Source organism: Rattus rattus, chromosome 16 (assembly GCF_011064425.1).
Source record: "Rattus rattus isolate New Zealand chromosome 16, Rrattus_CSIRO_v1, whole genome shotgun sequence".
Taxonomy (NCBI): Eukaryota; Metazoa; Chordata; class Mammalia; order Rodentia; family Muridae; genus Rattus; species Rattus rattus.
Genome location: NC_046169.1, coordinates 16721902 through 16744683, shown reverse-complemented (window position 1 = coordinate 16744683; position 22782 = coordinate 16721902). Strand labels below are relative to the sequence as shown.

The following is a 22782-nucleotide window of genomic DNA, read 5'->3' as shown; positions in this document are numbered from 1 at the left end:
GCAGCCTCTCCCCACAGCCTTCTGCGTTCCACTATGTGGCCTGGCTTCTCAGCTGTCCCCGTGTCACCTCTTCTTGCCCTCAGGGGTCTCTTCCTATAAGGAAGAGCCTATGTTTCTGTATCTGTTCCCACAGGTGTCATTTCGTCTCCACAGAGATGGCCCACCACGTCATCTTTTCTACCAGTGTCAGCTGAGGGGGTCCTCAGCCAGGCTTTCTCGTGTCTCTTCTCTTATTACCGCCCCCACCCCCCGCCCCGTGCTTTGTCGTGGTTACAGATGCTCAAGCATTAGGCCTCTGATATTTCTGGATTAGAGCTGTCAGTGTGTCCTTCCGTCCGTGAAAGTCGGTCTGTCTGTGACTTGTCACCGCAGGAGACTGTCGCCTGCGTGAGCGGTGTCTGGTGTCTCCGCAGGCTGCGGTCCGTCTGTCACGTGGGTGTCTGCCCCACCGCTGCGGGTCTGCGGGTCTGTGGGTCTGTCTGAATCCACCACTGGAGTGTGTCTGGGCCCCCGCTCCCCGGGGTCTCGGGACTTGACGGGAGGGAGAAGGGGAGGTGGCAGCCCGGGGGAGCGGGGAGGGGCGGGGGCGGAGACAGTGGGCGGGCGGGGGCGCCGTGCGGCCCGGAGGGGTGTGTGCGGGGGGCCGGAGGCGGCTGTCACTGTCGGCTCAGCCTGCGCCGGGGAACATTGGCCGCCTCCAGCTCCCGGCGCGGCCCGACCCGGCCCGGCTTGGCCGCCTCAGGTGAGTCTCCCAACCCACCCGGGACCCTCCACCGGTTCGAGACCAATCCGCATTCTGGGGGAACCGTGCGATCCTGGAACGATCGAAGCCCCCCAACAGAGCTCGTACTGCACCTCCTGCCCCGCGGGGCCTGCCCAGAGGGGCCCCTCCTCTGCCTCGCACTCCTCTGAAACTCCCGCTAGCCGCTGCATACTTACTGATGATGCTCGCTGGGCCGGCCGCTGCCTCTGCGCTCCCTTCCTGCAGGGACCCCCCCCTGAAGGCCCCTTCCCCACTCTTTTCAAAGTCTGGGGACATTGGAAGACGCCCCCTGTTTGGGGCGGAGCCCAAACTGCGCAGGTTACTGACATCCCGAATGCACCCCCCCATCCTGAGGGCCGCGACCCTAATTAGGGTCCCTACCCAACTGAGCCCCTTGCCAGCTCCAGGACCCCCTCCTGCGGAGTCTCTCTCTCTCTCTCTCTCTCTCTCTCTCTCTCTCTCTCTCTCTCTCTCTCTCTCTCTCTCTCTCAGGCGCAGCGGAAGCCCCAGTTATAATTAGCCCCACTCAGGTTTCCTGGTTAATCTCCAACAAGGCCACTATCCCCAGATCCAGGCGACCAGGACTGGCTGGGTGATGGGTGAACGCCCGGAGGGGGTAGTTCCGACCCGGGGAATTTTGATCTCTTGGCTGGAGAAGCCGGAACTACAGCAGCTGTTGCCCCCAAAATAGCGCCCCTGCCTTTGCTGCGGGGATCTCCGGAGCTCCCGGAACACAGACGTCCTGGCTCGCCCTTCAATCCCCTCTGCGATGCTCCTGATCCTCCAGATACCCCCACACCAAGGCTCGGGCGGGGAGCTCTGGCCTCTTCTTGGTCTCTACTGCTCCCGGTTGGCAGCGGAGGGCATTGCAATATGGGGATGCAATAGGGGTTTGAGTTCTGGTGAGCCCCTCAAAGGGCTAGTGAGCCAGTTGGCTGGAGTCAGGCGAGAGGGGTGCGGCTGGTGTAAAACAAACGGGTACCAACCGGCCGTACCAGAAAGAAGACGAGGCGGAGCAGGGTGGGGCAAGGTGTGGACTGGACAAGATTCCAAGATGCCTTCAGAACCTGAGACTCCTGATACCTTGAATGCCCAACCCACTCCCCAGAAGGCTTTGGCCAACGCAGGAGAGGCTTGGGCTGTGCTTTCTTATAACTTGCAAGCTCCTGAACCCCACCCATCTCTGAGAGCCCCGTACCTGTCCTGGGGCTCCACAAGGCCTTTCCAACCCTGTGCTGTACACTAGGGGTCTTAGCCCAAGCCGCCGGGGAGAGGTATGGGAGGCCTTAAAACTTGCTGGGCCAGGGAGACTATGTATTTAGTCAGTCTTATCTCAGTTGGCTGCATTTGTCATGGTATGGGTGTGTGTGTGTGTCTGATCTTGTGTTTGTCTGCCTGTGTCTCGTCTCCTAGCTTGACTCCGTTTCTCCCCTCCCCTTACCAATCTGCCCCACCCCTCTGCAACTCCTTGATAACCCTCGGACAAGACTGTTTCTTAATCTCCCGCTGAGCTGTTTCTGCCTTTCTTTTTCCCAGCAGACACCAGCCAGTCCTGGCAGTCATGAGGCCTCCCTGGTACCCCCTGCATACACCCTCCCTGGCTTCTCCACTCCTCTTCCTCCTCCTCTCCCTCCTGGGAGGAGGGGCAAGGGCTGAGGGCCGGGAAGACCCACAGCTGCTGGTGAGGGTTCGAGGGGGCCAGCTGAGGGGCATCCGCCTGAAGGCCCCTGGAGGCCCAGTCTCAGCTTTTCTGGGCATCCCCTTTGCAGAGCCACCTGTGGGCTCACGTAGATTTATGCCACCAGAGCCCAAGCGGCCCTGGTCAGGAATATTGGATGCTACCACCTTCCAAAATGTCTGCTACCAATACGTGGACACCCTGTACCCTGGGTTTGAGGGTACCGAGATGTGGAACCCCAATCGAGAGCTGAGTGAAGACTGCCTTTATCTTAATGTGTGGACACCATACCCCAGGCCTACTTCTCCCACACCTGTCCTCATCTGGATCTATGGGGGTGGTTTCTACAGTGGAGCATCCTCCTTGGACGTGTATGACGGCCGTTTCCTGGCCCAGGTTGAGGGAACCGTGTTAGTATCTATGAACTACCGAGTGGGAACCTTTGGCTTCTTGGCTCTACCAGGAAGCAGAGACGCCCCTGGCAATGTAGGCCTGCTGGATCAACGGCTTGCCTTGCAATGGGTACAAGAAAATATCGCAGCCTTTGGGGGAGACCCACTGTCAGTGACTCTGTTTGGGGAGAGTGCAGGTGCAGCCTCAGTGGGCATGCACATTCTGTCTCTGCCCAGCAGGAGCCTCTTCCACAGGGCTGTCCTGCAGAGTGGCACACCCAACGGGCCCTGGGCCACTGTGAGTGCGGGAGAGGCCAGGCGCAGGGCCACACTGCTGGCCCGCCTTGTGGGCTGTCCCCCAGGTGGCGCTGGTGGCAATGACACCGAGCTGATATCCTGCTTGAGGACAAGGCCCGCTCAGGACCTGGTGGACCACGAGTGGCATGTGCTGCCTCAAGAAAGTATCTTCCGGTTTTCCTTCGTGCCTGTGGTGGACGGGGACTTCCTCAGCGACACGCCGGAGGCCCTCATCAATACTGGAGATTTTCAAGACCTGCAGGTGACTAATGGCTGACAGGGGCAGACCAGATTCTTCTGGGTTTCATCCATCCTTCCCCTTTCCCAGGGACCCAGGCATGAGGGCTTACCGCAGATCCACTGTTAGAGGTCCAAGTTTGTGGGTCCCAAAGTCAGTTCTTCCCTGCCGAGTGTTCAGATCCCAAAGTGGTTGCCAGGCGAAAAAGAAACTATGGGTATAATTTTTTTTTTCTTCCTCCATGCCTTGTCCCTCCCTTCCCAGCTCTCCGTTCTACGCAATTCTGGCTTTGTATTGGTCCGTCTCTCTGGCTATTAGTTTGCTCATTGGTCTGTCTGCCTGTCTATCATCTCTCCATCCTTTTCCCCCATCTCCAACTATCCTCAGGTGCTGGTGGGTGTGGTGAAGGACGAGGGCTCCTACTTTCTGGTTTACGGGGTCCCAGGCTTCAGCAAAGACAATGAATCTCTCATCAGCCGGGCCCAGTTCCTGGCTGGGGTGCGGATCGGTGTACCCCAAGCAAGTGACCTGGCGGCCGAGGCTGTGGTCCTGCATTATACAGACTGGCTGCACCCTGAGGACCCTGCCCACCTGAGAGATGCCATGAGTGCGGTGGTAGGCGACCACAACGTTGTGTGCCCTGTGGCCCAGCTGGCTGGGCGACTGGCTGCCCAAGGGGCTCGGGTCTATGCCTACATCTTCGAACACCGTGCCTCCACATTGACTTGGCCCCTCTGGATGGGGGTGCCCCATGGCTATGAAATCGAGTTCATCTTTGGGCTCCCCCTGGATCCCTCACTGAACTACACCGTGGAGGAGAGAATCTTTGCTCAGCGACTTATGAAATACTGGACCAATTTTGCCCGCACAGGGTCAGTGGTATTGGAGTGGGGATGGTCTCTGGGGGCCCAGGGGAGAGGGGGTGCCCACGGATGGTTGTGAAAAAAGGAAGAAATACCCACAAAGGAAAGGGGATGGAGAGAAAGCCACAGGTGATGTGGGCAGAACAGGGAGTCCTTAAGAGACAAAAACTGCTAGAGACCTTTAATCCCAGTACACCGGAGACAGAGGACATTCTGATCTATATAGTTCCAGACTAGCAGGGACTACAAGGCGAGGGCCCCTGTAAGGGCTGGGAATGGGGTGAGTGCTGGAAGTATGGCTCAGTGGTAGAGGCTGAAAAGCACACGGATGTGAGGCCGCCCCGGCGCTCTAAAAGACAGCAAGACAACTGGTAGTCAACGGGTGAAAGGGATTGCTGTGCAAGCCCGACTATCTCAGTTGGATCCTTAAAACCCACAGAAAGGTAGAGAGAACCAACTACCCTCTGACCTCCAAATCTCTCCCTCCCTCCGTCTTTCTGTCCCTCTCCCTCCTCCGTCTGTTTCTGTTTCTGTCTCTGTCTCTCTCTGCCTCTCTGTCTCTATCTCTGTCTCTCTCTGTCTCTCTCTGTCTCTCTGTCTCTCTGTCTCTGTCTCTCACAGAGCTGGGGGAATAATGATGATAATTAATATTATCTTAAAGATAAGACAGAGAAAGAAGACAGAGCTTTGGGGGCACATAGCCCAGTAAAGTATTTACTTGCCCAGCACATATCCTTAGGTGCATCAGTTTTTGTGTTACCCAAAATAAAAGTAATATTTGTAGATACAGGACTGTACTTAAACCTACACAGCTAAATGCCCAACCCTAGAATTTTTATTTTAAAATAGGATCTCACTATGTAGCACTGGCTACCCTGGAATTCTTCATGTAGATCAGGCTAGCCTCAACTCAGAAAAATTAACCTGCCTCTGCCTCCCGGGTGCTGGGTTTAAAGCCTGTAGTACGACGACAAAGCTAGAAATTGCTTTTTTTAATGGAAGGGGAAAATAAAAAAAAAAATGGAACAAGGAAACAAAGGAAAGTTGAGAAAGAGACAGTGACGTGCAGTGGAAAGAAAACTTCTCTATGGGGTGGAAGGTACTTAAAATGAGAAGGGAACCTGGTGTCTCCGCACTCTGGGAAACTGAGGCAGAAAGAAGCACTGCCAAATTAACTCTCTCTCTCTCTCTCTCTCTCTCTCTCTCTCTCTCTCTCTCTCTCTCTCACACACACACACACACACACACACACACACACACACACACACACACACACACACACAGGAGCAGGGCTGGCTGGAGGCGGTAGGGAGAAGAAAGGTGGCAGAGGAAGAACTGAAGAGGGACCAGAGTCAGGAAGAGGATTCACGTCTTCATTCCTTATTCCTCTGGGCAGGCTGAGATTTCCCTTTCCTTCCTCAGAGACCCCAATGACCCTCGAGACTCTAAGTCTCCACAGTGGCCACCGTACACCACTGCCGCGCAGCAATACGTGAGCCTGAACCTGAAGCCATTGGAGGTGCGGCGGGGACTGCGCGCCCAGACCTGCGCCTTCTGGAATCGTTTTCTCCCCAAATTGCTCAGCGCCACAGGTAGGCGCGGGGTGGGGAAGCAGGGAATGCACCAGGCGGCAAGGGTTGGAAGGACGGGAGAGAGAAAAGGTGGAAAACACAGGATGTAATCCCTCTCTTCTCCACCTCCCCCAGCCACAGAGGCTCCCTGCACCTGCCCAAGCCCCGCCCATGGGGAGGCTGCCCCGAGGCCAGGGCCCGCCTTATCCCTGTCACTTCTCTTCTTCCTTTTCCTCCTCCACTCCGGGCTTCAGTGGCTCTAACTACATACAACCCTTTCCCCTTTCTGGCTTCAGAGCATACTTACTCTAGAGTGTGGCTGAGAAGAAGGGGCCCCTCTCAGGGATATAGCACCCCACTCCATTCTCAAGCCGAGACAAAATGAACAGACTCAGGAATCTTTGTTTAAACAAAAATTCAAAAACACAGGGTTTTTGGTTTTTTTTTTTTTTAATTAATGTAAAATTACCCTTTGGAGCTTGAGCCTGATATTGAAGGGAGAAGGATCTGGGGCTAGTCGGCGTAGCCAATGGGCCTTATAATCGCCAACCATTTCTGTATCTTCTTTCTTTTCCCTACCAACCCATGGACCCTCCTCCCACTCTGATCCTGTCCCTCCCCTCGGTCTTCCGGTGATTTTTCTCCTCCTCTCTCCTTCCTGCTACACTTCACCTCTACCTTCATTCTCCGGATCATCCACTGTTCTCTTCCCACCGCCCCACTCGGCCTCCGACAATGCGTGTACGCCGGCGCACTCACGACCGATCTCCACTACCTGACCTGTTCCGTTTCTTCCTCCTACTCTTGCGGGGTGCCCTGGCCGTAGACACGCTGGACGAGGCGGAGCGCCAGTGGAAGGCCGAGTTCCACCGCTGGAGCTCCTACATGGTGCACTGGAAGAACCAGTTCGACCACTATAGCAAGCAGGAGCGCTGCTCAGACCTGTGACCCCTTGGGGGACCCCAGGTCCTGCCGTCCTGCCCGAGCCCCTGATTGTATATACTATTTATTTAAGGGCTGGGATATAATACAACCGAGCCCCCAGGCCCTGTCCACCCCGCCCCGACTTCCTCCCACTAGGGGATCCTCATCTTCTGCATGTCTTGGGCTGAGCTCCCCTCCCCGCGGTGCCTTCGCCCCTCTGGGCCGCCAATAAACTGTTACAGCTACTAGAGTCTGTGCTACCGGCGGGAACTTGGGGCGGGGACCAGGTCACTGAGACACTAGGAACAGAAGCCTCCGGATTGGTGAGCACTGATGTACCCTGCCCGCAGCATCCGGCGGAAGTAAGCACTAGGTCCGCCCTAGGGGCGGGGCTTGCGACTGCGCTGCAAGGCTGGTTTGCCGGCGCCTTTTAGAGAGCTCGGAAGTCGGTGTCAACTTGTGGAATGACCTCTCCTGCTACTACGCTGTTTGGTGAGAGTTCCCCTGCCCTAGCTAATCCCAGAAAACACCAAGAACTCGGAGTCCGCCCTGCCTCGGTGACAGCTGCTCTACCGAGCACCCTGGAGCTGCTAAAGGACGTGCACCTGGGCCTGGCTGTGCCCTGCCAGGATCCCGCCCGACTGGCTCTCCTCTCAGGCCACTACCTTTACTATCACTACGGTTGCGATGGACTGGATGACCGCGGCTGGGGATGCGGCTACCGCACCCTGCAGACTCTGTGCTCCTGGCCAGAGGGCCAGTCCTCCGGCGTGCCTGGACTGGCAGCCTTGCAGGGAGCCCTAGAGGACATGGGCGACAAGCCCCCCGGGTTCCGGGGCTCCCGGAACTGGATCGGCTGTGTAGAGGCCAGTCTCTGTCTAGAGCACTTTGGAGGACCTCAGGGACGCCTGTACCACTTGCCCCGCGGAGCAGAGCTTAGGGGAGAACTGGAGCGGCTTTATTCACACTTCACAGCGGGTGGGGGCCCAGTAATGGTGGGAGGAGATGCAGATGCTCAGTCCAGGGCCCTGCTGGGAATCTGTGAGGGGCCAGATATGGAAGTCTATGTCTTGATACTGGACCCACACTACTGGGGCACTCCAAAAAACCGTTGTGAACTGCAAGCTGCTGGATGGGTGGGCTGGCAAAAGGTAAACCATGTCTTTGATTCCAATTCGTTCTACAACCTGTGCTTGACCAGACCTATCTGAACCAACACGCCCTGTCTGCACTGTCGGATAGAGCCCAGAACTGAGACTGATCAGACACCTATTTACTTCTTACAGGCCCTCCCCCCAACAGCAGACAAGTCTCTTTCAGCATCAAAAGTTTGGGTCAGGCATGATGGCCGGGCAGGTGAATCTGAGTTCAGAGTCAACCTGGTATACCCCACAAGTTCTAGGTCAGCCGGGGTGAAGACACTGTTCTGAAAATGGTAATAAATTGGCATAATTCAGCTTCCTATGGCGCAGCCCGTGTTTGCGGAAGTGGCATACTGCACACAGTTAACACACACTACTGAAGTTCTTTTACTAGCAGGTAAAATAACGTACAAAAAAATTCTCAGCTGATAGGATAAAGAGGTCACAGGTACAGATGCAGCGATGCAGCAATGCAGAATGAGGGGACGTGGCTGGTTCAAAAGAAATCAACGTCATCCGGGGCATCCAGGTCGCGATACTCCACTATAGCCCTTGGGTCTCCTCGAACCATCCTGAGAGAGAAAGGCAGTGTCAACAGAGGTCCCCAGAGTCAGGAGGGGGAAAGGCAGTGTCAACAGAGGTCCCCAGAGTCAGGAGGGGGAAAGGCAGTGTCAACAGAGGTCCCCAGAGTCAGGAGGGGGAAAGGCAGTGTCAACAGAGGTCCCCAGAGTCAGAGGAGGGGAAAGCAGCTGGGGCATCTTTCATACTCACCTGTTCCGAGGTTTCCCAGGATAACCTTGGCCTCGAAAAGCATCATAGTTCCCACGGCCGGCACCATATGGAGCATGGGGGTATGGAGGCCCTCCTGTTGGGACTGCAGGGCGGACAGCACCAGCTATGAGAAAGACCCAGGGTGAACTAAAAACTGACCTCAACCTCAGCCTAAGCTTTGCAGCCCCTACAAATACTGAACCCCTGCACTGCACCTGCACACTCACCTCCATAGCCCAAGATGGGAGGCCGGGGCTGACCATAGGGCATCAAGCCCTGTGGTGTCTGATGTGGATAGGGAAGTCCTGGGGTCAGGCCTGGGGGGAGTACAACATGGACAGGAACATGAATTACTGCGGGGAGGAAAGGAACTGACAAGAATTCTAGGAATGGGCCTGCGGGTTGGTGGAGCACACATCTCAAGAGGAGTAAGGAGTCAAAGGTGTGGCGGCCACCACAGATCGTATCTTACTCTGGGCAGGGCCAGGTGGCTGAGCTGGCTTGATCTCAGGCAAAGCTGGGCGCTTGGCATCTGTGAGGAAGTTGTTGAAGAACGCCACCTCCTTCTTCACCTCCTCGATCTTCTCAGCGTGCTTATTGAAGATATGTTTGCGCACAAACTCTGGACCCTGAGTGGATGAGGACAGCATGCTGCAGTCTCTTCCTTCCCCAACCACTGGACAGTAACAGCCTCCTCCACTCTCTTAGGGGGTCTTGCTATCTAAGCCCACCTCCCAGCCCACCCTACCAATTCATTTTACATCCCAGACCTTGAATTTCTTGCCACTGAGAGGACATAGCCACTTATCCTTGCCCAGTTCCTGTGTATTGGAGGTGACAAACTTCTCCACTTCCTGCTCTGGGTCTTTCCGGCCCATCTTCTGGGCCTCTTCCTCAGAAAGGGATTCGCGCACACTCAGCAGTGGGGTCAGCTTCTCCTCGAAGGTCTTCTGCCACTCCAGCACTGTGTGGATGACAAAGGCAGGCTGAGAGGAGGGACGGGGACAGAGGCTGGTGTGAGAGGCCACAGCAGAGGGAGGAGCTGCGCGTACCTTCTCCGTGGCTGACTCGGTTGGGAGGCATGGGCCCCCGAACGTGGATTATGCCACAGCGGTTTGGCATCTCGTCCTCATTAGGGTACTCACAGGTGTTGTAATAATCCAGAGAGTGCACAATACGCAAGTAGAGAAGAAGTTTGTCCAAGACCTGGGGGAGGGACACACACGGTCACACTCAGCCCTCAGACAGACACACAGCACTCATGCCCCTGGACACGTGCTCCAGATGGTCACAATGGGCACCTTGATCAGCTTCTCATCCCTCTCCACATTGATCTCTGCAGGGTTGCCTTCCTTGGGAGGCTCCTCGGGCGGGGGTCCTCCACTGCTCCCCAGGAGCTCCTCCTCCTCAGCGCTCACTTCCTCAATCAGATAGTCGGTGATGTTCTTCAGGATGGGGTTTTGAGAGGGCAGGCTCTAACAAGGATGAGATGGACAGTGAGGCAGAGGAGCAGCCCAGAAGCTGGACCGTGAAGAGGGAGGATGAGCATCACTGACGAACCCTGTTTCCCTACAGTTTGCCGCGTTCGTAGTTTCTTCCATCCTAACCCACAAATGACTATGCTGTTGGAGGCTGGAGAAGACAGAATCCAGACAAAGGGGAGGCGGGTGGGAGACACGGGAGGTTATCAGTAGGACCAAGGGATGAGGAGAACGAGCAGATGAGGTCAGGGGTGGCACAAGGAGACACTGGGTACACTAGAAACAATCCCCTGGGAGTCACTAACTGTGGGCGCAGGAGGCGTCCCAGGCTCAGAGGCCCAGAGCTGAGTCCTGTCATCCAGTGTGTGGATCAGCTTGGCTGCCAACTTGATGTCATTTCTCACTATCTGCTTGTGCTGTGTAATGCCATTGATGTTGCGGACACGACGAGTCAGGTCTCTGTTCACACCGGGACTCAGTTCACACTCCCGGAGCTATAATAATCCACAAGGCCAATGACTACCCCAGAAGCTGCACCAGGAAGAATGGGCCCTACAGAGAATCTTAAACCCAAGCCCCCCAAAGAGGACCGAGCCATGGCCCCGGTACTGTAGCTTCTCAGAAGTGAAGCCTGTAGGCGAAGCCGCATGGCTATCAGTGGACAGGGAATAAATGGACATGCAGGGCCCAATCATGTCCCGTTTCCCCACCCAACACTTACTCGTATGTTCTGCAGGTTCCAACATATCTCCTTAATGTTAACACTGCGGTCAAAAGTCACCCAGCCACGGCGGAAAAACCTGCACAACAAAGTTTATCAGCACTGTCCCCGAGCACAGCCGGTGTGGTCACTCACTACCTCGCCTCCTTACACCATCCCAAGGCGTCAGGCTTCTCACCTCCTCTCTGGCTGGGGCTCTGACAGTGCCACTCGCATAAAGCCTGGGTATCTTTTACAAAGCTGCAAGAGTCAGACGCAGCAAGGTAAGAGAAAAGCCACACAGTGACTCAGCCACTCCATCCCTCATCCCACAGTGACTCAGCCACTCCGTCCCTCATCCCACACAGTGACTCAGCCACTCCGTCCCTCATCCCACACAGTGACTCAGCCACTCCATCCCTCATCCCACACAGTGACTCAGCCATTCCGTCCCTCATCCCACACAGTGACTCAGCCATTCCGTCCCTCATCCCACATAGTGACTCAGCCACTCCATCCCTCATCCCACAGTGACTCAGCCACTCCGTCCCTCATCCCACATAGTGACTCAGCCACCTGTCCCTCATCCCACATAGTGACTCAGCCATTCCATCCCTCATCCCACAGTGACTCAGCCACTCCGTCCCTCATCCCACAGTGACTCAGCCACTCCGTCCCTCATCCCACACAGTGACTCAGCCACTCCGTCCCTCATCCCACACAGTGACTCAGCCACTCCGTCCCTCATCCCACAGTGACTCAGCTACTCCGTCCCTCATCCCACACAGTGACTCAGCCATTCCGTCCCTCATCCCACACAGTGACTCAGCCACTCCGTCCCTCATCCCACAGTGACTCAGCCACTCCGTCCCTCATCCCACATAGTGACTCAGCCACTCCGTCCCTCATCCCACAGTGACTCAGCCACTCCGTCCCTCATCCCACACAGTGACTCAGCCACTCTATCCCTCATCCCCACAGTGACTCAGCCACTCCGTCCCTCATCCCACACAGTGACTCAGCCACTCCGTCCCTCATCCCACACAGTGACTCAGCCACTCCGTCCCTCATCCCTGCGGTTTAAAACCTTAAACAAGTGCCCCTCAGCTCCCAGGAAGGAAAGGCCAGCACCCAAGAACCAGAGTGCAGGCGGGGCTCCACAAGGACCAGGCCTCCCTACGCCAAAGGCCTCAAGGATCTGGGATTCACTCCAACCCTGCCCCAAGACCAATGTGCCCACTCACAGAAATGATCTCTGCCCTTGAGATGTTGGGCGCAATGTTGCGCATGAAGAGAGAGCAAGTCTTATGCAAGGGCCGGGGCTTACACTCCAGCCCTGCAGCATCCTTAGGCTTCTCCCGCTCCTCTTCTTTGGGCTTCTCCTTTTCTTTAAGTGCCTCTTCTAAGCAAGAAGTAGTCATCAGTACAATTTTATTAGACACAGATACAATGTGTGAGCAGCACTTACAGCCAGACATCACCCCAGAAAACCCCTTCCTACCAATCACAATCAATCTCTCTCTATCTCTCTCTCTCTCTCTGACACACACACACACACACACACACACACACACACACAGAGTGTAAAGATTATCCTTATATTATTCAAATGCTGATTTCTCTGCCCAACACCTGGTTGCAATCCAGACATGGCACAGTAATACAATCAAGGTATCTGCCTGATTGTGGGTGTAAATATTTCTCCCCATTTATTCTCTGACTTATCAATAAAAGCCAATTAGCCAATAGCTAAACAGGAGAGAGAACAGGGCTAGAATAGGGCTGGACTTCCAATCCCAGCCAGGGAGAGGGAGAGAGAGAAGGAAGAAAGGAGGATTCACCAGGAGGAAGAGGTCTGGGGTGAGACACCATGGGACCATATCTGGAACAGAGAACCAAATCAGTACAAAAATCCAAGTATCTTGGGGATTTTGCCTTTTGCCTGGGAGGTAAACAGATTAGAGGAATAGAATAGGGTACTGTTCAGCTATTGTGCTGTAAAGTTTATTAAATAAATCTTACATTCTTGTCTTATCTGGGAGCTAGCCGAGATACACGATTACCAACTGTTTATAAAAATAGACAGACACACAGAGACACACACACACCCAGACACACACACACACCCCTAACACAGTAAAACAAAGGAGCCGAAGCAAGAAATTGACAATTACCAGCCTCCTCTTTCTCCTCCTCAGCTTGGCCACTCTCAGACTCAGACTCAGACTCGGATACACTGCCCTCATCGAAGCTGTCATCACCACTGTGCTTCCTGTTCCGCTTCTTGCTCTGTGGAAGCAACAGGAGTAGTCCATCAAGACCCCCCCCCAGGATCTGGCCCGACATCTTGGCCTCATGCAAAACACACCTTACCTTTTTGGCTTCCTTCTCAGCCTCTTCTTTCTTCTCCTCCTTGTCCCCATCACCCTCAGATTTCTTAGTTTTGTCATCGTTGGAACTGTCATTTTCAGCCTAGGAGACAGTTCTGACAATGTCAGTCTTTCTTGCTGGTTGCATGAAAGCCACCCTACCATCCCCAGTGCAGTTTCCAGCTCCCTCAGGCCCTGTCTCTCAACCTGTTTTCCATCTTCTTTCTTCTCATCCTTATCATTGACCTTGCGCTCTCCATCCCCCGGGGCTGGTCCAGCACGGCCCTCCTCTTTCTTGCTGGTCTCCCCAGTCTTGCCTGCCTGTTCCTCCTCCTCTTCCTGCTCCAAAATGCGGAGATCGTTCTCTGTGCCACCTTCCATCTTAATGACAGCTACCAATAACAACAGCAGAGATCAAAACCCAAGGGCTCTGGTTTTCTTCCCAGCCAAGACCTGCTGACCTTTAAGTCCATACCTGCATCTAGCATCTTGACGATAGCGTCAGCTTTGTCTATGTCCAAGAGAAGGTTATCAAACCAGCCAGTCTCCATGAGGGACAGGAACACCTTCAGTCGGTTCTGCAGGGCCCCCCGGGCCTCCTGCCTCCGCTTCCCCACCTCATCGGGGTGGTACTTCGATCGGAACCTGGAGAAGAAAGCAAGCAGGATGGGAGAGAGAAAACAGTTATGAACAGCCAAGACCTGAATGTGGGGAGGGGCCCAAGAATGGCAGGGCATAGCCCCTCACACCCACAGAAGGTCATAAAATCAAGAAAGGGGTGCACTAAAACCACCCAACACCCCAAAAGGAACCAGAGATCGTGCTCTGGAAGATCTGGGGGAGAACCAGGAATTGAGAGCTCTGGGTTGAGAAGGCCAGGTTGTGAGGCAGCTCTACTGCTGTAAGCCTCTGGGAAGCAGTGGCTGAGAAGACGCCCTTCCCAGAGCTTCCGAAAAAGCTAAGGGAGCAGGAGCCCAGAGAACCGCCCTCTCCTGGCCAAGCCCAGATGAGGTTCCCGCCAACTCCCTCCACCCCAGGCGGAGCCAGAAGGAAACCTGAAGTGTACCAGACAGAAAAGGCCCAAGGGCAGAACACCCTTCTCCCCTCACGGGAAGACAAGGCAGAAGGGGCAGGAAAGAGCAAAGAAAGGCCAAGTGCCTGCACAGCCTCAGGTAGGCATGGAATAGAAGAGGGCTGGAGGGTTAGGATCTGGGTAGAGCATGAAAAAGCAAACATTTTAACAGGCCTCTGAGGGCAGGGGAGAAAAACAAAGGCAGAAGAAATTAGGGTAGGAGAAAAGTAGAAATGGGGGAAATATAAGGGCCCCGAAATCCAAAACAAAGACAGACAAGTTGAGAAAACAGAAACAAGAAGTGTTTAGCAGAGAGCAAGACCATGGACAGAGAGAGTGGAAGGTGCACGAGTGACCCAGAGACACACAGGGCAGTCAGAAGGGCACATGAGGAGAGGACAGGACAGAACAGGCTGAGCAGAGAGGAAAGCCGCAGGCATCACCTCCAGGATCTTTACCTTGGCTGCTTGGTCAAACAGAGCTCAAGATTTAACTAGTGGCGCCCTGGGCCCATGCTGGCTGGCGGGCTGCCCGCTGGCTCCTGGCTGGGGTGACCGGCCTAGATGCCCCGCCCCCGCGGGCCTCCGCGGTGGGGGCCCTGACTGACTAGCTGCCTGAGCAATACATTCAGCTAGACCACTGCATTGTGCACAGCGGTGCCCTGCCTGTCTGCCTGGCCGGCCCCGCCCGCCGCTCAGCCGGGGGCTCATGTATGGGCTGGGTATGGTGGGGGTGGAGGTGGGTTTGCTCCGAGCTCCGTCGATGGGCGGGTGTAGTTCCCAGTTCTGGCTCTTTTCAAGGAGGAGGAGCAGAAAGAGGATGAGGAGGAGGAGCAGGAGGGGGGAAAAGATGGTTGATTAAAATTAAAACATCCACATAAGGAAAAAAAATTCAAATTCTTTTTTTCTGTCAAACGACCCTGAGATCTTGGCTTTTCTTGTCTGGCTTCACTCGTTGCCTTTGGGAGACCACGGCCACACTGGGTCCTGGTGACTGGGGATGACAAGGACCCACACCAACAAGAGGATTGCAGTCTGTGTGCTGTACCAAGAGGCTAAGTAGCTCTGGTCAGCTGCCTGGAGGTGTCCCAGTGAGGAAGGCAGAGAAGGAGGTGGGTGGGATCCCACCAGCCAACAGTGTTTCCCTCCCCTTCCCCACTCCCAGGAAGTGCCATGGTGGGGAGAACCAAGGACAGGCTGCAGCTCCTCCAGCCAGACCAGAGAAAGGGGCCAGGGCAAAGGGGGCAGGCAAGCAGGGGCACTCACCACTCCTCGTCTTTATGAGCCAGGAAAAAATCCTGCATCTGCTGCCTCCGGAAGTCCAGCTTGTAGTCATTGTAGCGTTTGACTGCCTCGGTCTCATCCACAGAGTCATCCAGAGACAGGAGGAATTCCTTGAAGGACTTCATTATAGGTGGCGGCACACCCAAGTCAATCTCAGCAATGCTGCCCAGCCTGGAAGGGAGGGGTCCAGTCAGAAAAGTGCCCACCACTGCAGGCGTGTAGGCACCCCAGAACCTGTTCTTCCCCAGGCTCCAACTATAGTCTCCCACACCCCAGACGTTCCCCCCAAACCTGGCAATTCCTTTCTCCCCAGAACCCCATGCTTTACCTGGCCTGGATAGGCAGGACATGGTGCTGCATGATGTGGACGTCTGGGTGGCCCCAGGGCTGAGGGGGGCCGTAAGTTGGTCCCCCACCCCCCCCAGCATAAGGCATGTCATAGCCACTGTGGTATGGGTCAGAGCTGTGCTCATCCCTGAAGGTGGGGACACAAAAGTCAGATACAGAAGGAAACAGAACTACCTCTCCAGAACAAGGACAAGGGCACGAGAAGGGGCACACGGAGGATATGGTCTCTCACCCAAGGGATAAAAGGGACAAAAGAACGCTGGGTGTGAGGGATGACTGAGGCAAGGAAGCAGCCAGCTTTCAGCAGGAGCAGGGCTGAGGCCTGAGGGACCTGAGGGTAAGAAAAGAAAGTGATGCCACCTCACCAGTCTCTCCGCATGCGCTTCTGTGGGGGACTAAGTTCGTGTCGAGGGGGAGAGAAGCGCTCCCTTCGGTTCCTATCATAGTCTCGATATTCACCCCGACTGCGGCGCTCACGGCCACGGTCCCACTCTCTGGAAGGAAGAACAAGTTTGAATAGCAAAGATGGAGTGAGATGGAGCTGTCCGTCAGTTGCAATGCCTGCCTAGAAAACACAGGCCTTGGTTCCACTCTCAGCACTGCACAGGAGCAAACACAAAGACACAGCAGCTTGCAGCTGCAGTGGGCCAAACACAAGCTGGCCTCGAACTCCCTACAGAAACAAAGCTTACTTATCACTTTGAATGGCTATTCTCCTACTGCCACATCCCAAGAGCTGAGATCACAAGGACACGTCACTACACCTACCTTAAATTAAAGCCAGTGTTCAGCATCTATGAACCTTAAGGCTATACATTAATATACATTAATATACATTACTCTGCAGATACAGAGGCTGAATCCAGTACTCGAATTCACTCTACCATTGAGCTATGCTAGGCCCCAGCCCTGCTTCCCTTTCAGAAAACTTGAGATGATATCCCTAAAATACACAGGCTGTCCCTGACTCACTGTACACGAGGCAGTACATAGTGTCCCGGAATTGCACAGGCTACCCCTACAGGCAGATCCTGAACTTGAGCTCCTCCTGCTTCAGCTTCAAGAGAAGATGAGATTATCGGCCTCTATCACCATGTCAAGGTAGTAACGTGTTTTTATGAAACGACTTTCTCCAAAAACAACAAGAACTTGCTATGGAGGAGCACTGTTCTCTTCAAGGTCTGGCTTGATAAGGGGGAAGAAAATGACTACTCCTCACAGATATATTATCATAAAAGGAAATACTTAATGGCCTTTTCAGATAATTTGGGCTTTTCTTTCTGGTTTCTGCATACAGTTAACATAATCTTGAAGGCTGACAGAATGCTCACACTCTTGAACAGATGGGCTAGGTATCTGGTGTGTGTGTGTGTGGGGGGGGGTTGTTCATATATTTTAGACAGGGTCTCTCTAGGTAGCCCTGACTCTCTGGAAACTCAAATTCTGAGTCCTCGAGCTCTGACTCCTGTAATTAAAGGTTCCAGTCCTTTTGGGTTTAGCTACAGGCTCTCATTTCAAGGCTGGCCTGGAACTCCCTACTTAGGCCAGTATGGTCTCCAACCTGCATGCCTCAGGAGTGCTGACTACAGGTGTGAGGCCTGCTCCTGGAAAGAAAGAGGTATTGTTAAGAGTGAGCTGAGGGGCTGGAGAGATGGCTCAGTGGTTAAGAGCACTGACTGCTCTTCCAGAGGTCCTGAGTTCAAATCCCAGCAACCACATGGTGGCTCACAACCATCTGTAATGAGATCTGATGCCCTCTTCTGGTGTGTCTGAAGCCAGCTACAGTGTACTCACATAATATTAATAAATCTCTTTAAAAACCAAAAAAAAAAAAAGAGGAGCTGAGGCAGGCAGAATGTAATTCTAGCACTTAGAAAATGGAGGAGCGGACTGAGAAATGGCTCAGCGTTAAGAGCACTGGCTGCTCTTCCAGAGGTCCTGGGTTCAAATCCCAGCATCCACATGGTGGCTCACAACCATCTGTGATGAGATCTGATACCCTCTTCTGGTGTGTCTGAAGACAGCTACAGTGTACTTGTATATAATAAATAAATCTTAAAAAAAAAAAAATGGAGGAGCGACATAGTATATGAGACAAAATGGGCTTCATAAGAGCCTGTCTCAAAACTAACACATGAAGTATGTTAGATGTTTCATCAAAACCATACCAGTAGGCTAGAGCTGTGACTCGGAGTAAAACACTTGCCTAGAATGTTCAATGCCCTTCAGTTCTGTTACATTAAAATCACTGCTACAAGACCTTAAACAGCTCCTGACATTTCTCTCTCTAGGGCACCATGCCACATGGCATCAAGACTGCTCGCCTCAGAGGCATCTAAACATCAGGACACTGTGGAGCTCATGATGCAGATTCAAGTTTTCTTTTCTTTTCTTTTAAGATTTACTTATTTATTTATTATGCATGAGTACACTGTAGCTGTCTTCAGACACACCAGAAGAGGGCATATCTCTTTACAGATGGTTGTGAGCCACCATGTGGTTGCTGGGGACTGAACTCAGGACCTCTGAAGAGCAGTCGGGGAGCTCTTAACCGCTGAGCCATCTCTCCAGCCCCAGATTCAAGTTTTCTAAAATGAATTTTTACCAGTAAGTTTCTCTTACTAACAACTCTTAGCTTGTTTTCCTGCACATGTCTGCCAAACACTAAGTGTGAAGCCCCTGTGTTGACAATGCTCCAATGAAAGCCGGCACCTGTGAAAAGCACCTGTGACGGAGACTACTCCACACTTCACACAATGCTCTCATGCATTCTTCTCATCCTGAAACCCAGCGCTCTCTCGGACACTAACTGATGCTCTTCCTTGCAGCTTGAATCCTTTTCATGATTTCTGCCCTAAGGTACCAGCTGCCTTAACCAGCACTACTGCAGCTCCACTAAGAAAAACAGCAATGTCTCTAGACCGTTTGGAACCATTCCATCAATGGAGAGCATACACTCCCTCTGCACCGTGTCACCTACTGACCTCAAGCTGTTCCCGTCACCCTACGTCTAAGGCACTCCCTACAAGTCCGGGTGAGTGACTCTTCTGGTGGCTCCGGCAGAACATTATATAGATGGTCATCATCTGCTCCTCAGAACAGCTGTCCCTCTGCAATGGCCATGCCTATCTGTGCCAGCCATGTAGCCAAGCCACTTTGGCCTCACACAATTAAACTAGCTTCAGACTTAGAAAAGCAAACTTGATTTTCTTCTTAAAGAACCAATAAGGAGAGCTGGGCATGGTGGCTCACACTTCTATTCCCACCTGAAGAGAATCAAGGCAGGAGCAACATGTTCCAGCTCAGCTTATTCCACATGAGACCCTGTCTCAAAAACTGAAGTGCAAGGGGGCTAGAGAGATGGCTCTCAGGAGTTCAGAGAACCGAGGCTCGGCTCCTAGGACCCACACTGCAGCTCGGATCCCCGTCAGTTCTGGCTCTAGGCTACAACACTCTGCTCTGGCTTCCTACAGGGAACAGGCACAGCACGCATGCAGTGCGCAGAAGTCATGTAGGCAAAATCCTTATACATTAAAAAACAAAAAGACCAAGCTGCCAGGCCTAGTGGCGTACACCTTTAATTCCAGTGCTTGGCACACAGAACACAGAGGTGGGTGGATCTCTGGGTTTAAGGTCTGCCTGGCCCACAGCAAGTTCCAGGACACCCAAGGCTGTACAGAGAAATGCTATCTTGAAAAACATACCAAAAATTAAATAATTAATTTTTAAAAATGTGCTAGGGCCTGGAGAAATGGCTCAGTGGTTAAGAGCACTTTCTATTTCTGCAGGGGACCCATATTTGGCTCTTAGCACAAGTGGCAAGCCACTCACAAATGTCTGTTACTTCAGCTCCAAAGAGAAAGAACACCTTTAGCCTCCATAAATCACAAACACCCATACTTGTCACACAGGAACTAGGCTTCATCTTTTCCAGGGTTTTCTAAGTGCTGACTGGCAGACTTTTCCTTAATTTCATATTTACTTATTTATTGAGAAGGGGGTCTCACCATGTGGCCCTAGCTGGTCTCAACCTCTTCAATTCTATCACAAAAAGTCACTTCAAATTCCTTTAAAGAAATCTGTCTCCAGAGGTGACTCAGCAGTTAAGAGCACTGGTGGCTCATCCAGAGGTCATGAGTTCAATTCCCAGCAACTATGGGGTGGTTCACAACCATCTCCACTGGGATCTGATGCCCTCTTTTGTCATGCAGATGTACATGCAGATAAAGCACTCAAAAAATATTAATTTTAAAAAAATAAAGAAATCTTTTAACTCAGTTAACTCACTAAATAGGTTTTTTTTTTTTTTTAAGATTTATTTATTTATCTTACGTTTATGACCACACTGTCCTTGACACACCAGAAGAGGACATCAGATCAAATTTACAGATGGTTCTGAGCCACCATGTGGTTGCTAGGAATTGAACTCAGGGCCTCTGGAAGAGCAGCTGAACCATCTCTCCAGCAAACCCCCCATAAACATCTTTTTATAAAAGAGAAACAAACTTCCACATTTCTTCTCATCTCAATTACCTGTTTTTAAAAATCCCTTCAAAAATTTCTTAAACAGAATGTGGTAGAACATTCCCATAATTCCAGCATTAGGAAAAGGCAGACAGAAGCAGAAGTTTACTGTCATCCTCAGCTACCTACAAGTTTCAGGCCAATCGGGTTGTTAGGAAACTATCTTTTCCATGGGGTAGAAGAATGCAAAGTCCCGATGTCAATATAAAGACTCTTTCCTACTCAGATTCTTAGTCCTAAGGCTTTGATCAGTTTGTGCTTCCTGTTACCTGGGTTTGAGATAGGGTCACCCTATGTAGCCTGCACGGAAGACACAGTGGTCCAACCAGCTGTGTGGAGCTCCTGTCCACCACTAATACTGACTGTAGCTTTGATCTTAAAGCCTCAGACTCAAAAATTAAAGGCTCAAAATCTGAGCCAACAGTGAACAGACTGGACTACAGAAATGGCTCGACCGTAGATTACATCCTAACAAGATTTTGTAAGGGAAAAATCAAGAAAGATGAGGGGAAACGGAAAAAAGTTGTAGCGCAGAAGGGTGGTGCGGGGTGAAGGGGGCACGGAGGGGAGGGACCGTCTCACCGGTCATTCCAATCGTCCCCTCGCCGTCTTTCATCTCTTTCCCGGGAACGGTCATAGTCACTGCGCTCCCTTCGAAATTTGTCCCTGCGTCTTCGATCGTATTCATCATCACTGTCACCCATGGTGCTGTCAGAGGAGGCCTGGGGCCCGGCGGCGGGTGGACACGGTGATGATGAACAAGGACCAGTGGAGGGACAGTCCCCCGGGGGCAGCACGCCCGCCTCCCTCCCGCCGAGGCCGGCCTGCCATCCCGGGCAGGGCGATCGCTCCGACAGTTTCACTGTCCCCAGGGGTTCCCCCTTGTCCACCCCCGAAGCCCCCGGGCACAGTCCTCTCCTTCCGATCCCGCCACCCGGGCCTTTGCTTCCCCTCCCCCACCTGGCAGCGGTCGGGGCCGTTGGAAGCGCGCGCCGGCGGGCTTGTTTTCCGGGCGGACCGGAACGCGCGACAATGGACCGCAAAGAGGGTTTGAAGGAGACGCAGGGATTCTCAGCCCAGAGGCGAATGGAAAGATGAGAGCGGGACCGCGGAGGGTTAGAGGAGTCGCGCGCGCAGCTTACGTCACCCACGGAGCTCGGCCTCCAACTACAAACAAGACCCCCGACCAAACTAAAACTAAGAGCGATTAAAGGAATGACGGGAAAAGGGTGGAGACGCGGAAGTCTCGCGCGGTTTTGCGACAAACTCGCCCAGCACTAGGAGCTACGGAAGCTGACCTGGGCCAAGCCAGGCCTTCAGGACGTGCTCGTTCCTGTTTGAAAGTGAGGAGAGCGGAGAGGTTAAGTTTTGCTCCCCACATGCCTCCTCCGTAGGAGCTAGTTTGCATTCAGAGGTTGCTCTGCAGGATCCCTGGGGTAGGGCACCTCTTGACCTCCCCAAGGGCGGATTTGCCCCCTCCTCACGCTGTCGATGGGTTTGGAGACGATGGATGTCTAGGGAAAAATGCATAGAAGCAACCATTTTAAAGGCATCTCCTCCCACCATTTTCTTCTGCAGAAATCTAGTCTGCCTATAAAATGCGTTCTTCCTGCTTTTCTGGACAGAGGAACCTGATACTCATGCAAAACGTGTAAATCTCAATCTTAACGCCCAATACTCTGATGGGAGTCTTTACGTTGCAGCCTGGAATCAACCACCAGTATCCACTGGTTCCCAGTTGAAATTCCCAATTCCCGAAGATAACACTAAGCCCTTCTCCATGAATAGAATACTGAGCTAAACAAGGGAGCGTGCCACAGTCTTGCTCCCAGAAAAGAAAGAAAGAAAGAAAAAAAATCCCAGCATCTATTAAGGTGTCTTTACAAGGGGACATTTTAGAAACTTAGTATAGACATTTATGTTGGCACAAGCCTATAACCCAAGCTGCTCGGTAAGTAAACACAGAATCAAATTCAAGGGCTGCAGGACGAGTTCCAAGCCAGCCTTGGCAACTCACTGCAACCCTGTCTCAAAAACTTTTCCCAAACGGGGCTGGGAATATGGCTCAGTGGTTAAGCACTTCCTGCTCTTGCAGAGGACCAGAGCTGGATTCCCAGCTCCCATGTCTGGCAGCTCACAGGCTGCTAACTCCAGTCACTAGGGATCTGATGACCTCTTCTGGATTACTAGGGCACCGAACTCAAATGTGCATACACCCACACATCCATACACAGATACCTATATTCCTAACTTTTCCAAGACAGGGTTTCTCTGGGTAGCCCCGGCTGGCTGTCTCTCTGTGGAACTCCCTCTGTAGACCAGGCTAGCCTCAAACTCAGAGATCTGCCTGTCTCTGCCTCCTGGGT

At 53.1% G+C, this 22782-nt stretch overlaps 3 protein-coding genes across 8 annotated transcripts; 2 read left to right on the top strand and 1 right to left on the bottom strand.

Moving 5' to 3' along the window:
• The first annotated feature begins 634 nt into the window (after positions 1 to 634).
• On the top strand, positions 635 to 6971 carry Ache (acetylcholinesterase (Cartwright blood group)). 3 transcript variants are annotated; one of them, XM_032886431.1, is made up of 5 exons: positions 635 to 742; positions 2303 to 3392; positions 3756 to 4240; positions 5654 to 5823; positions 5938 to 6250. In XM_032886431.1, the coding sequence occupies exons 2-5, from the start codon at positions 2325 to 2327 to the stop codon at positions 6063 to 6065; spliced, it is 1851 nt and encodes a 616-aa protein (XP_032742322.1). In that variant the 5' UTR covers positions 635 to 742; positions 2303 to 2324; the 3' UTR covers positions 6066 to 6250. The 3 variants fall into 3 exon arrangements, with proteins under 3 accessions (XP_032742322.1, XP_032742323.1, XP_032742324.1); XM_032886432.1 differs by having other exon boundaries at positions 638 to 742; positions 2300 to 3392; XM_032886433.1 differs by lacking the exon at positions 5938 to 6250 and adding an exon at positions 6629 to 6971 and having other exon boundaries at positions 639 to 742; positions 2300 to 3392.
• An 81-nt stretch (positions 6972 to 7052) lies between these two features.
• Ufsp1 (UFM1 specific peptidase 1 (inactive)) lies at positions 7053 to 8190 on the top strand. The gene has a single exon (XM_032886434.1). It carries the CDS (start codon positions 7191 to 7193, stop codon positions 7935 to 7937), a length of 747 nt encoding a protein of 248 aa, XP_032742325.1. The 5' UTR covers positions 7053 to 7190; the 3' UTR covers positions 7938 to 8190.
• Positions 8191 to 8231: 41 nt separating this feature from the next.
• Positions 8232 to 21654, bottom strand: Srrt (serrate, RNA effector molecule). Of its 4 annotated transcripts, none has more exons than XM_032886426.1 (20): positions 21377 to 21654; positions 20999 to 21138; positions 16258 to 16386; positions 15873 to 16019; positions 15527 to 15715; positions 13665 to 13834; positions 13397 to 13581; positions 13194 to 13292; positions 12995 to 13109; positions 12065 to 12222; positions 11020 to 11081; positions 10842 to 10920; positions 10426 to 10614; positions 9941 to 10114; positions 9692 to 9845; positions 9410 to 9603; positions 9112 to 9268; positions 8867 to 8968; positions 8640 to 8763; positions 8232 to 8440 (listed from the first exon to the last, which is right to left on the bottom strand). In XM_032886426.1, the coding sequence occupies exons 2-20, from the start codon at positions 21118 to 21120 to the stop codon at positions 8365 to 8367; spliced, it is 2625 nt and encodes an 874-aa protein (XP_032742317.1). In that variant the 5' UTR covers positions 21121 to 21138; positions 21377 to 21654; the 3' UTR covers positions 8232 to 8364. The 4 variants fall into 4 exon arrangements, with proteins under 4 accessions (XP_032742317.1, XP_032742319.1, XP_032742318.1 ...); XM_032886428.1 differs by having other exon boundaries at positions 8640 to 8742; XM_032886427.1 differs by having other exon boundaries at positions 8867 to 8956.
• Between the last annotated feature and the right edge of the window lie 1128 nt (positions 21655 to 22782).